This window comes from Dendrobates tinctorius, unplaced genomic scaffold (genome assembly GCF_039654945.1).
Source record: "Dendrobates tinctorius isolate UK_male_01 unplaced genomic scaffold, ASM3965494v1 ptg000120l, whole genome shotgun sequence".
In the NCBI taxonomy this organism is placed as follows: Eukaryota; Metazoa; Chordata; class Amphibia; order Anura; family Dendrobatidae; genus Dendrobates; species Dendrobates tinctorius.
Window position 1 is genome coordinate 44,249,723 of NW_027361788.1, and position 12,980 is coordinate 44,262,702.

Sequence of the window (12,980 nt, forward strand, 5' to 3'; positions counted from 1 at the left end):
ATCACTGCTGGGTGTATGTAGGGGACACGTACGTACAGTATCTGGGTCACAACTCCTGCCCGTTTCATACATTTCTGCATCTACATTGGGAACGGACACTGGAGTGATGTCATCTTATAATTGTGTCACAGGAGAGATGAGCAGCAAATTTGGATTATCTATAATCTCTGCAAATGTCAAATGATGCCATCTGTAATATAAATCGGAGCTGGAAATCATCCGGCTGCTGCGCACCGACTCTGAGCCATCAACCCGTGTGACCGAGCGATGGCCCCTGATCTGTTACCGCTCCCTTCAGAGCACCCAGCGTCTGCGCTGCAATCTCCTGCCATAATGCCACAAATGTTTTTCTCCATGCAGTAAAATTGTGGGCAAAGTGCATCATCACTGGTTACAGAAAGGGTCTCCAGCCTTTAGTTTCCCATATCACACTTTCAGATGAAAAGTCCCACAATAAAAGCAGGTCCGGGTGCTGTGATTCGATATGCATTCGGTCTTGTGGCTGTAGTCTGCCTCAGGAGGCCAGGCAAAGCACGGGAGTGCTGACTTGAATGCATTTTAAAGCGTCTAGCCACATCTCAATGATCTGGAGAAATATACAGCTCACCTTGCACATTACCATTACAAGGGCGTTTGCCCATCCCAATTTCTATATTTATGACTGAGGCATTGCCAACGACGTATTGATTAAGACCTGGGATCAGTTGAAGCGTCACTTGAATATTTTTCCTGCGCTTCACCGTTATTTTTTTGCTCTCATCAATTATATTAAACATTATTTTCTTGCAACACTAAGTTATAGAGTGTGGTAAATTTTAACTCTAGGGAGTTTAGGCTACACCTCAGGTTAATAATAGAAACACGACATGATACATTAGTGATTATTTGTAAAACATGGGGCTATAGAAAAGTACACTGAAACATCCTGTAAACTGTACACAGTAATTTGCTGCAGACATAATGGCCGGGTTCTTAGCTTCCCTCTTTTAGATCCTGAGCAGACAGAACAGGAGTCTGAGTACTTTTTTTTCTATTTTGTTTTAGTAGAACAAAATTATCCATAATTTTATTAAATTATTAAAATAGCAAGGAAAAGAACTATACATTACTACAGATGAAAAAAAATATAGAAAATAGGTCCTACTGATGGTGCCCTAGTGCTCCGAGAGCTGGATATGATCGCCACCTGCTGGAAGCATTCACCTCTGCAGCCTTGAGCTGGATAAAATGCACGATAAGGGGAGAGTCAGACAGCTGTACAACTCGGATGAGGATCGCTATGCAGTGCACAGACTGGCAGGCGGCTCTCCCGACCCGAGCGTGACAGCTGCATAGTATTACATGCTGTTATGTTCAGGTCAAGTGATCTGACAGCCAGTCCCAGCATGGTGTTGCAATTCTCAGTTATATACTGTAGTCGTCTATCTCTTCCGCTAGGCTATGGTTACACAACAGTATTTTCTCTCATCTGAGAGAATTGGCCCGATTATGCTAATCACAATCTAATCAGAGCTTGAGACAATTTTTTATGATGAGGAGAAGATGGGAAAAATAATTCTCCATTCTGTCAGTCTGTGAAAATCAGACTACACCGAGATATCATTCGAGTGCAGTTATGTTTTACACTAAATCAATGACTTGCCATACAGTGCGATACAATAATCTAATTCTACTTGGGCATGTTGCGATTTTTTTCCAAGGAACAGCTTGGTCCAAGCAGGAAAAAAAAAATAAAAAAAAATCAGACACGTGCACAGCCCCATATAAAAACACTGGTCCAAGTGTGATCCGATGCGTTGTTGGATCACACTCGGACCAAACATGTGCACGAGCCCTATGGGCGCATTTAGATGGCCGTATAAATCGTAGAAAGATCTGAACGGAGAGTACAAATTGGCTAGCAGCTTTCCTAACCCGAGCTTGACCACTGCATTGAAATACATGAAGCGGTAATGCTAGGGTCAGAAGAGCCACCGACCAGTCTGTGCACTGCGTTCTGATCTTGCTATGATTTATATTGTCATCTGACTGCACCCTTAGGCTTCAGTTTGTAGGTGATCTAAGCAGAAAGACTGTGCATTGTACAGTTGAAACTAGAAGTTTACATACACTGTATAAAAAGACACATGCATGTTTTTCTCATTATCCGATATGCAATCAGAATAAACCTTTCCCATTTTAGGTAAACTAGGATTACCATAATTATTTACCAAATGCCAGAATAAGGAAAGAGGAGAGAATGTTTTAAGGCATTTTTACTTACTACAAAGTCAAACGTTTACATATACTAAGATTACTATGACTTTAAACAATTCTGGACTGCCCATATGATGTCATGTGTTTGGAAGATTCTGATAGGTTTTTTGGCAACATCTGAATTAATTAGACACACACCTGTGAAAGTAGTTTAATGCACACTTGCAACACACTGCGTCTTTATGTAGCATCATGGGAAGGTCTCGAGAATTCAGCCGAGACATCAGGAAGATAATTGTGAACTTTCACAAGTCTGGCTCATCCTTGGATACAGTTTCAAGATACCTGAAGATGCCTCATTCATCTGCACAAACAATTATATGCAAGTACAAACAAGATGGGAATGTCCAGCATCATACCGCTGAGGAAGGAGATGGGTTCTGTGTCCCAGAGGTGAATGGGCTTTGGTCCGACATGTGCATATCAAAAGATAAAACCTAAAGACCTTGTGAAGATAATGGCGGAAGCTGGTAAGATTGTGTCAGTATCCACAGTGAAACGAGTACTGTATCAACATGTGATGAAAGGTTACTCTGCCAAGAAGAAGTCATTAGTCCAAAAGAAACATAAAAGCCAGATTGTTTGCAAATGCACACAGGAACAAAGACCTTCATTTGTGGAGACATGCCCTGTGGTCTGGTCAAACTAAAATTGAACTTTTTGGGCATAATGACCATCATTACGTTGTGAGGAAAAAGGGAGAAGCTTGGAAGCCTAAGGACACCATCCCCACTGTGAGACACGGGGGTGGTAGCATCATGTTGTGGGGTTGTTTTGCTTCAGGAGGGAATTGTGCACTCCTCAAAATAGATGGCATCATGAGATAAGAATTTTATGTGGCATACTGAAGCAACATCTCAAGACATCAGCCAGGAAGCTAAAGCTTGGGCGGAAATGGGTCTTTCAACTGGACAATGACCCGAAGCATACTGCCAAAATGGTAACAACGTGGCTTCAGGATAACAAAGTCAATGGTTTAGAGCCTCCATCACAAAGCCCTGATCTCAATCCTACTGAAAATTTATGGCCTGGATCAGTTACACCAGTTTTGTTAAAAGGAATGGGCCCAAAGTCCAACCAACTATTGGGAGAAGCTTGTGGAAGGTTATCCCAAATGTTTGACCCGAGTAATTCAGTTTAAGGGTATTGGTACCAAATAATAATGAAACGGATGGAAACTTTTGACTTTGCTGTAAGTAATAAAAAAAGGCTTACAAAATTCTCTCATTATTTTGGCATTTGGCAAATATTAATTATGGTAATCCTAATTGACCTTAAACAGGAAAGGTTTATTCTAATTTCATGTCAGATATTGAGAAAAATATGCATATATCTTTTATATGTAAACTTCTAGTTTCAACTGTATGTCATTTCATGTGTTATCCAATGCTGATAAGTGTTACGACGCCACACCTGCAAAGAAGTGTACATGGACAGCAAATGTGTGGGGTCATAACATCATTGGCATAGAAGATAGAGGCTTATAGACTGGGATTGTCCAGCTCTCTGATCACACAAGACAATGCCTTGCTTAGCAGCACCTTCTACGACCAAGGGCAGAAAGCTGCTACTAATTACGTCAACCAACTCTTCCAAAATCATCATAATTGAGGTGCTTCATCCTGATAAGCAAGTAGTTGTGCACCCATAAAAGCGGAATTCCAGTAGAAGGAACTTATCTATACGCAGCATGCTTTTCCATAGTTCCATGCATTCTCTGTTGAACTGCTGGAGAAATCGAGAGTACAGCGCTCTGCCCATCCATTCTAATGGGGATAAAAGTGTATCATTCTAGTGATCGATGGGGGTCCACTGGTTGGACAGCAACCAACCTGGAAGTTATTTCCTATCCTATGGGTAGAAGATAATTCCTTACGAACAAAATACCCATGATGTTAAAAAGAAACAGGAATTGATCTTAAGAAATTGCTTTACGTTCCTGCCCCTTAGTTTAATAACGATTCTGTCCTGAGCTGAAAGATACATCCAAGTAACTAGTCAGTCATGTGTCTGACAACCTCAATTAAACTGGATATTTGATTTTTAAGCTCAAAGCTAACTAGCAGGGGGAGAACCAGTTTGTTTTGCAAGGGAAAGATGCTCATGGTGGCCATTTAGTTGATCGTCCATCCACTATGCAGCTCTTCGCTCTGGGGCAGAGGGAGGTAACTCCATCACTATGATAATCATAAACCCTAACATGAAATATGAACAGAAGTCTTACAATCCAGCACATAAGTAGATTTACTGTACTATGTCCATAAGATTAACCATGTTGGAGAGAGCGAGAGAGAGAAAGACAATATACTAAAACTTCTTGTACGTTTCTCATGTTTTATACTCCGGAAACATTGAAAATTTTGTGAAGAAGTGAGCGATTGGTCTTTGACTGTTCCTCCGCTCGCTGCACCTGTTCCTGCCGCTTCTGTATACGATTCTTGTCACCGCCTGATTTAAGGGCCTGTATTTCCTCTTCTGTCTTCCGCTGTGTGAAGTTCCATTGCTTGTCTGGCACATGGTTACTGTCCGGCTCTGCCGCCTTTTTGCGAGCTGATCTGGCAATCTTTTTGCCGCGCTCCACATTCTGCAGGTAGAAGTTTGTCTCTCTCTTAACCTGAGACACTTCGGCACGCATCCTCTGCTTCCGCACATGCCTCTCGATAGCCAGCTTTTCGCTTAGGTGGGACCATTTAAAGCGGTGGAGATACTGTCAAAGCAATAGGGTGACATCACTAGAATGCAGACACAAATTTAAAAAGAACCTGTCACCAGCAAAATGCTATTAACCTGCAGATATGGGGTTAAACTGCTGATTAATAGCGTTACAAACATGCCCGGCGCCTGCACGTAGCTGAAGAGGTGGTGAGAAAATTACCTTTGTTACTCAGAGAGGTGATTGAAACGGGGAGTATAAAGTTCATTTTCTCCCAGCAGTGTTCACCAACGTGAAAGCGCTGGGCATGTTAGTAACACTATTAACCTGCTGATTACTAGTGTTTTTGCTGGTGACAAGTTCCCATTAAAGGGAACCTGTCAGCGGGATTGTGCATAGTAACCTACAGTGTCAGGTAGGCGCTGTTATACTGATTGCAGTGATACCTTGGTTGATGAAATCAGTCTGGAGGTTGTTGTTTAATCTTTATTTACAGTTTTGAGTTTATGAGATTCTCATACTCGGGGGGGGGGGGCAGTGTGGGTGTCTTCATGTGGTGCTCTGCTTATGTATTCATGTGTATGGCTTCTGACAGGTCACTGATCCCTCAGTGACCTGCTCCCTTGTTTACATAATGATCATCATATAAAGGTGCTTCTCATAAAAGTAAATTAACTTTTTGATAGTCTATTTCAGTTCTTCAATACAAAAAGTAAAACTCCGATATTATATAGAGTCATTACAAACAGCGCAATTTCACGTTTATTTCTGTTAATGTTGATGATTATGGCTTACAGCCAATGAAAACCCAAAATTCATTATTTCAGTAAATTAGGAAAAAAAAAAAAAAAAAAAAAAAAAACACACCTGCAAAGGCTTCCTAATCATTTAAAAAGGTCCCTTAGTCTGTTTCAGTAGGCTCCTTAATCATGGGGTAGGCTGCTGACTTGACAGATGTTCAGAAGGCAGTCATTGACACACTCCACAAGGAAAGTAAATTTTGCATTTCATTTGGAAATCAAGGTCCCAGAGTCTGGAGGAAGAGTGGAGAGACACACAATCCAAGCTGCTTGAGGTCTAGTGTGAAGTTTCCACAATCAGTGATGGTTTGGGGAGCCATGTCATCGGCCGGTGTGGGTCCACTGTGATTTATCAAGACCAAAGTCAGTGCAGCCGTCTACCAGGAAATTTTAAAGTACTTCACGCTTCCCTCTGCCAAAAAGCTCTTTGGAGATGGAAATGTAATTCTCCAGCAGGACTTGGCACCTGTCAACACTGCCAAAAGTACCAATACCTGGTTTAAAAACAACAGTATCACTGTGCTTGATAAGCAAACTCACCTGAACTTAACCCCATACGGTATTGTCAAGAGGAAGATAAGAGACATCAGACCCAACAATGCACACGATCTGAAGGCTGCTATCAAAGCAACCTGGGCTTCCACAACACCTCAGCACTGCCACAGGCTGATTGCCTTGATGCAGTAATTGATGCAAAAGGACACCCCGACCAAGTATTGAGTGCATTTACTGAACATACATTTCTGTAGGCCAACATTTTGGATTTTAACCCATTCCTTACCAATGACGGAATAGTACGTCATCGGTAAGTATCCCCTGCTTTGCGGTGGGCTCCGGCGGTGAGTCCACCTCAAAGCCGCGACATGTCAGCTGTTATAAACAGCTGACATATGCCCGCAATAGGCGAGTGCGGAATCGCAATCTGCTCGCGCCTATTAACTAGTTAAATCTCACTGTCAAAGCTGACAGCGGGCATTTAACGAGCACTTCCGACTGGAGGGCCGGAAGTAAGCGCATCGGTGACGCGTTCCCTAGACAACCAGAGGTCTCAGAGACCTCTATGGCTGTTGAAGGCACATTGCTGTGAGTGCCGCCCGGTGGTTGGCAATCATAGCAATGGAGTAAATCTGCTACATATGGGCGATCTGCTCATCGCCCATATGTAGCAGAGCCGATCAAAACGTAAAAAAAAAAAAAAGAAAAAAAAAAAAAAAAAGGATTAACCCGATCGCTAAACGGCGTAGTGATAAAAAAAATTCAAAACGCAGAATTAATTTTTTTTGGTCGCCGCAACATTGCATTAAAATGCAATAACGGGCGATCAAAATTTGCACAAACGTGGTATCAATACAAACATCAGCCCGGCACGCAACAAATAAGCCCTCACCCGACCCCAGATCACGAAAAATAGAGAAGCTACGGGGAAAACTGCGCAATTTTTTTTTTTTTTAGCAAAATTTTGAATTTTTTTTCACCACTTAGATAAAAGAGAACCTAGACATGTTTGGTGTCTATGAACTCGTAATGACCTGGAGAATCATATCAGTTTTAGCATTTAGAGAACCTAGCAAAAAAGCCAAGCAAAAAGCAAGAGTGGGATTGCACTTTTTTTGCAATTTCACCGCACTTGGAATTTTTTTTCCCATTTTCGAGTACATGACATGGTAAAACTAATGGTGTCGTTCAAAAGTACAACTCGTCCTGCAAAAAATAAGCCCTCACATAGCCATATTGACGGAAAAATAAAATTATGGCTCTGGAAAGAAGGGGAGCGGAAAACGAAAAAAGCTTCGGGAGTTAAGGGGTTAAAATCATTTTTTTTTTTTTTTTTTTTCTTCTCAAGCTGATGCTATAAAATATTCTAATTTACTGAGATAATGACTTTTGGGTTTTCATTGGCGTAAGCCATAATCATCAACAGACAAACACGTGAAATAGATCACTCTGTGTGTAATGACTCTATATAATATATGAGTTTCACTTTTTATATTGAAGAACTGAAATAAATTAACTTTTTGATGATATTCTAATTTTGTGAGAAGCACCTGTATATTTAAAAAAAAAAAAAAAAAAAAAAATCAATCTGAAAAAGGCACCAGATGCACCTGCGCAGTTGCATCTATTGGTGATCCTATAGCTACTACTGCGCAGGCACCATCTTGCTAGAGAAAAAAAATTACCTCCTCCAAGATGGCGCAACAGCCACCTGCGCAGTAGCATCTATTGGATTGCCATTTTCAGACTTTTTTTTACGTATACCATCAATAACAATAATTAAATACATATTATAGATGCGATGGTCCTGCAGAAGGCAATTTATTTTAAATATATATAGTATTCATTATGTTAATCAGGGGGCAGGTCAATGAGGCATCAGTAACCTGTCATAAGCGATACTGATGAATACCTAAGCAGAGCACCACATGAAGACCTCCTACAGGCCGCCCCGGAGCACGAGCATATCATTAACTGAAAATAAAGATTAAAACCACAAGACGGAGTTCATCAACTAAGGCATAACTTTAATCAGCATAATGGCGCCAACCAGACACTGACTGGTTTACTGAGCACAATGCCGCTGACAGGTTCCCTTTAAGAAAATGACACAGAAAATTACCCCAACTTACTTTCATGGTCCATAAGTCGTCATGGAAACGGTTCTTCTTTCTGGTACCCATTGGGGTATTGTTCAGGCTGAACGCCACTCGCTTGGCCACTTTTTTGTCTCGAAATTCCACCCATCCTTCTATGAAATCACGGGCGTTGCTGCCGGCTTTCTTCTTCTTTTTTCGGATAGAGCGATCTGACAAAGACATTTCAGTTTTAATGAGAATTTACTTTATGGTATACAGTGGGTAGGTCCAGAGGTCACCCCCTCCAAAAAAGATGTATTGACTAGGGGGTGGGACTGCAGTACCGTGGCACCTATAGTAATGATGCAGCTGCTTCCGACCGTCAAGGGTGCTTGATGTTGCACCCCCAATGATCAGATATTGATGGACTATCCTAAGGATAGGCCATTAATAAAAAAAAAAAAAAGTAGTGGCCAACTGCTGCACAAGCTATTGGGAGTCTATGGCTGTTTGAAAATTACACCTATTATCATACTAATCTCCAATATCTTACTCGCCATCTCCAACAACACTATATTAAACCAGAACCCTCCACTTCCTTTGTGAACCAACAGACCATATATTGCACCCCCTCTGCCTTGAGGATTAAGCAACGTGTTAATGTGTGGCCCTTTATTTGGTTCTGTAGTGTCCTATGGATTTTGTAAGAACAAGTTAAAAGATAGAGGCACTGTGCAAATACAAAGTTGCTAAGATTTTACCAAGACTCACAGATAACTTCTACTCTTAAGCTATAGAATTTACAATAAGCATCAGCTACTATTAAACATGATGCAAAAGACATATAACCAATCACCTCCCATGATTAGTGGATCCCCAAAACATAGTGCATTAAGAAATCCTTTGTTCTCACCCTCAGCTTGCAGAAAAATCCTTCCTACTTCCCCAAAGGCACTCATCATCTTGCGGATATGACTTGGCCGGAGCCGAGGTGGGATGTGACCCAAGTATATAATTCCAGGGACAGTCACCTTCTTCTTTGTGTTATCCTGTGGGACCTTCTCCTCATCCTCCATCATCTCTGGGTCCTCCTCGCCATCTTCTTGTTCTACTTTCTCTTCCACCTCTCCTTGGCTTTCATTTGCCTGCTCTTGTTCATCTTCCATGCTCTCTATAGACAAGAACTGATATCATAACAGCTTTTGCATTTTTTTTTTTTTTAAAACATCTGTGGTAGATCATCAAGTAATGTCACAACATTAGCGCTTTTTTTTCCCTAAAACAGAGCCCACCTCGACTATAACGTGTTGTGAAGCAAAAGATTGGAAATGGCCCAGTTTGGGACAAAAACAGAAGAGGCTTTAAACTTAATAGTTGTACATGTAATTGACACTCCCATGGAATATGCCACCATTTTATAATTGTGGGTGGTCTGACCTCCGGGACCCCCCACTCATCCTGAGGATAGAGAGCATACCGAGACCCTGCAACCCCCTTTTGCTTTTCTGCTGCATAGCAGTGTCCCCTACAAGCAATTGGGCAGCTGCAATTCCCAGTAAGGGGGTGCAGACCCACTAAGTCAGCATTGTCGTTTCCTTAATGGATGTCCCAGAGGCCGGACCCCACTGATCAGAAAGTGACGCACATCCCAGCTCCATGCCACCACTTTATGAGATGGGACTACCCTCTAAATACAGCAAAGTGAAACAATCCCCTCTACTTGTGTCACAGCTCTCTTGAAACAAGCCACTCACGCTCCATAGAAGCAGACGGAGCAAAAGTGGCAGAAAATGGCACAATGGCTTCTCGCCCAGAATGGCGGCACAAGGGGGCAAAGCCTCATTCACATGCTGCATACACCTGAGGCTCGAGGTTGTCAGGCACCGTCCTTACCATGTAGCGTCCAGACAGCAAAGCCTTCCTGTGTCTCCCGCCCCTCACACAGCCGGGGCACCAAGAGCACACCCACTGGAGCGCGAAGACCGCGACACAACCAGCGGCGACTCTCCACACACAACGTGCACTGCTTGTCGCACAGCGATGACGTCACGGAAAGGGAAGAGGCAATTCGGGCGATACCATGACGTGGGGAGGGGGGATTAAAGTGAAAGGGCGGGAAATGCGAAAAGTGAATGATTGGCTTGGAGAGTCCTGTCTGGTAACTACAGCTCACACACGCATTCACACAGACATACAGAACACGGTGACGTGACAGACCTCTCACAGCTCTCTGCGGTCCCTCATCATTCTCACAGCTCTGCTTGGGGATTCTGCTGTGTGACAGAAAACCGAGATATCAGCGAAAGCGAAATAACGGCGGCAGTCATAGGACACCGGTGTAGCTGGTTTTCTCGTAGGATTAGATACACTGTCAGTGCTGTATCACAGGATTAGATACACTGCCAGTGCTGTATCACAGGATTAGATACACTGCCAGTGCTGTATCACAGGATTAGATACGTTGTGCGGTATCATAAGATTAGATACACTGTGCGGTATCATAAGATTAGATGCATTCAGTGCGGTATCATAAGATTAGATACACTGTCAGTGCGGTATCATAGGATTAGATACACTGTCAGTGCTGTATCATTGGATTAAATACATTGTTAGTGCTGTATCATAGGATTACATACAATCTCAGTGCAGTATCATAGGATTAGATACGCTGTCGGTGCAGTATCACATGCGATCAGATTAAAAGACTAATGATTGACAAAAAGCGCACTTCGGGCATTAACCAAATCACATGCGATGTTACTGCCTTTTTTTGCACTCACCTGTGATGTGAAACCAGAGCAATTGAATAACCCAACCTGACCAGAACACCAATCACAACAACCTGACAACAGCCGAAATCAGGAAGATGGTAGACGAAGGCCAGGAGAGGTACGTAAGTGACTGGAAGAACGACATCACCAGCTCACAGAAACTGACCATGTACCAGAGTCTACAGAGAGACTACAGACTGGCCCCATATCTGGAGAAACTCCCGGACCCCAAAGACCGCAAGATCCTGAGCTGGTATAGACTCAGTGCCCACAGTCTGGCCATCCAATCCGGCCGACACAGGCAGAGCTACAAGCCCAGGGAGGAAAGACTGTGCCAACACTGTGACCTGGAGGACGAAACCTACTTCCTGCTACACTGCACCAAATACTTAGCAGTGAGGGACACTCACTTCAGGAGACTCTCATCTCTTCCCAGATTTCATCACCATGAAGGAGGAAGAGAAAACATATATCCTGCTGGGGGAAGAAGAGAGAGCAGTGGAGATAGCAACGCGGTATGTGAGCGAATGTCATAGACTGCGAGAAAGAGAACTATGATATGCCATGGACTTCTATGGCCCCCATCCACCTTCCCTATGCCATGGACTTCTATAGCCCTCATCCTGGATCTGCCCTCATTCACCTTTCCTACAGCCCCTACCCAACATCCCTACAGTCCCTATCCCTATTCCCTTTTGTACACTTGCTTTGGCAAAACTAATGTGTATTTAGTCTTGCGAATAAAGCGTCTTTGAATCTTGAATAGCTTAGGTGATAACACCCCCCCCCGCTGCTGCTCTGCTGGGAGGATAGACCAACACCTATGTACCAAAGGGAGAGATGCAGGTGTGCTGTGCTGCCGGTAAGGAATTCACAGGATTCAGATGGATAAGATAGATTGTACTTTATTTCCAACATGTTTCTAGCAGGGCTGTGCAGTCGGTAAGCCACAGTTGCGACTCCAACTCCTGGATTTTATCCGACTCCGGCTCCGACTCCTTCATAAATGGCCAATTCATAACAACAAATTTACTGTTGTAAAATATTAAACATCGTGCTTATTCAGTTTCTCACCATCATATAAGTAATCAGACCACTTAGAGCAAAAACTACATTTATTAGAATACAATTAGAATATAGCAAATAACTTTTATAAACTTTTCTAAACTGTAAGTAAATATGCAATAAACACTTTTATGCAGTTAATAATAAGAAATCTATAAATTTGTCCTCAGAAAAAGTATTGCCTCTGTCAGATCCTCCTTCATGGATGCCCTCAAATCTGATCTAATTATTTTGAGAGCAGAGAACAACCTCTCTACACTAACTTGTGTTGGTGGCAAAGCAGTAACCACTCGGGCAACATCTCTGACAATGTCAGGATACAGAGGAATCGCTTGTTGCACTATTTTTGATGAACGGTCAAATTTCTCAATTTCTTTTAGTGCACATAAAAAATTCTGCTGAAATGTACTGGCTGTGTTCCTTGATGGGGATGACTTCTTCTATGCGGGAACGCTTTGCACGGTCCTTGTGATCCAAATATTTTTCGAAATTAAATTCTTCATCAGTTGATGATGAGGGTGAAGATGTGGCAGAACGACCAAATTCTTCTTGTTCCTCCTGACTGTTCTGCAACCCTTTCATCCTTACTGCTATTTCAAACAGAGCTTCTTTTCCTTTACTTAGCTGTTGATCATCTAGAAGAATCCGATGCATTGGGTCTACATAAACAGCTGCCAAAAGAATGTTATTTTGTAATAGTAGCTCCTCTCTCCGTTTCATTGATGTAGCAATGCCACTTGCAATTAACCCTCCTCTTTGGGACAGGCGAAACATCAGGTTCTTCCACTCCTTTAAGAAAATACCTGGAGTTAAGTCCTCTGCTTGTAATTTTTTAGTCATCGTAAATGGGTGCTCTAGCAAT

General features: G+C 42.5%; 1 protein-coding gene across 2 annotated transcripts; it reads right to left on the reverse strand.

Annotated features, from left to right (window-relative positions):
- Positions 1-1,019: 1,019 nt before the first annotated feature.
- ABT1 (activator of basal transcription 1) lies at positions 1,020-10,384 on the reverse strand. 2 transcript variants are annotated; one of them, XM_073541301.1, is made up of 4 exons: positions 10,176-10,384; positions 9,196-9,466; positions 8,337-8,512; positions 1,020-4,963 (listed from the first exon to the last, which is right to left on the reverse strand). In XM_073541301.1, the coding sequence occupies exons 1-4, from the start codon at positions 10,176-10,178 to the stop codon at positions 4,592-4,594; spliced, it is 822 nt and encodes a 273-aa protein (XP_073397402.1). In that variant the 5' UTR covers positions 10,179-10,384; the 3' UTR covers positions 1,020-4,591. The 2 variants fall into 2 exon arrangements, with proteins under 2 accessions (XP_073397402.1, XP_073397403.1); XM_073541302.1 differs by having other exon boundaries at positions 9,196-9,453; positions 10,176-10,382.
- Between the last annotated feature and the right edge of the window lie 2,596 nt (positions 10,385-12,980).

Coding starts and splice junctions, on each gene's coding strand:
- ABT1 (XM_073541301.1), bottom strand. Junction 8,513..9,195: donor GATTTTTCTGCAAGCTGAGG/GTGAGAACAAAG, acceptor TGTCTTTGTCAG/ATCGCTCTATCCGAAAAAAG. Junction 4,964..8,336: donor ACGACTTATGGACCATGAAA/GTAAGTTGGGGT, acceptor TTGCTTTGACAG/TATCTCCACCGCTTTAAATG.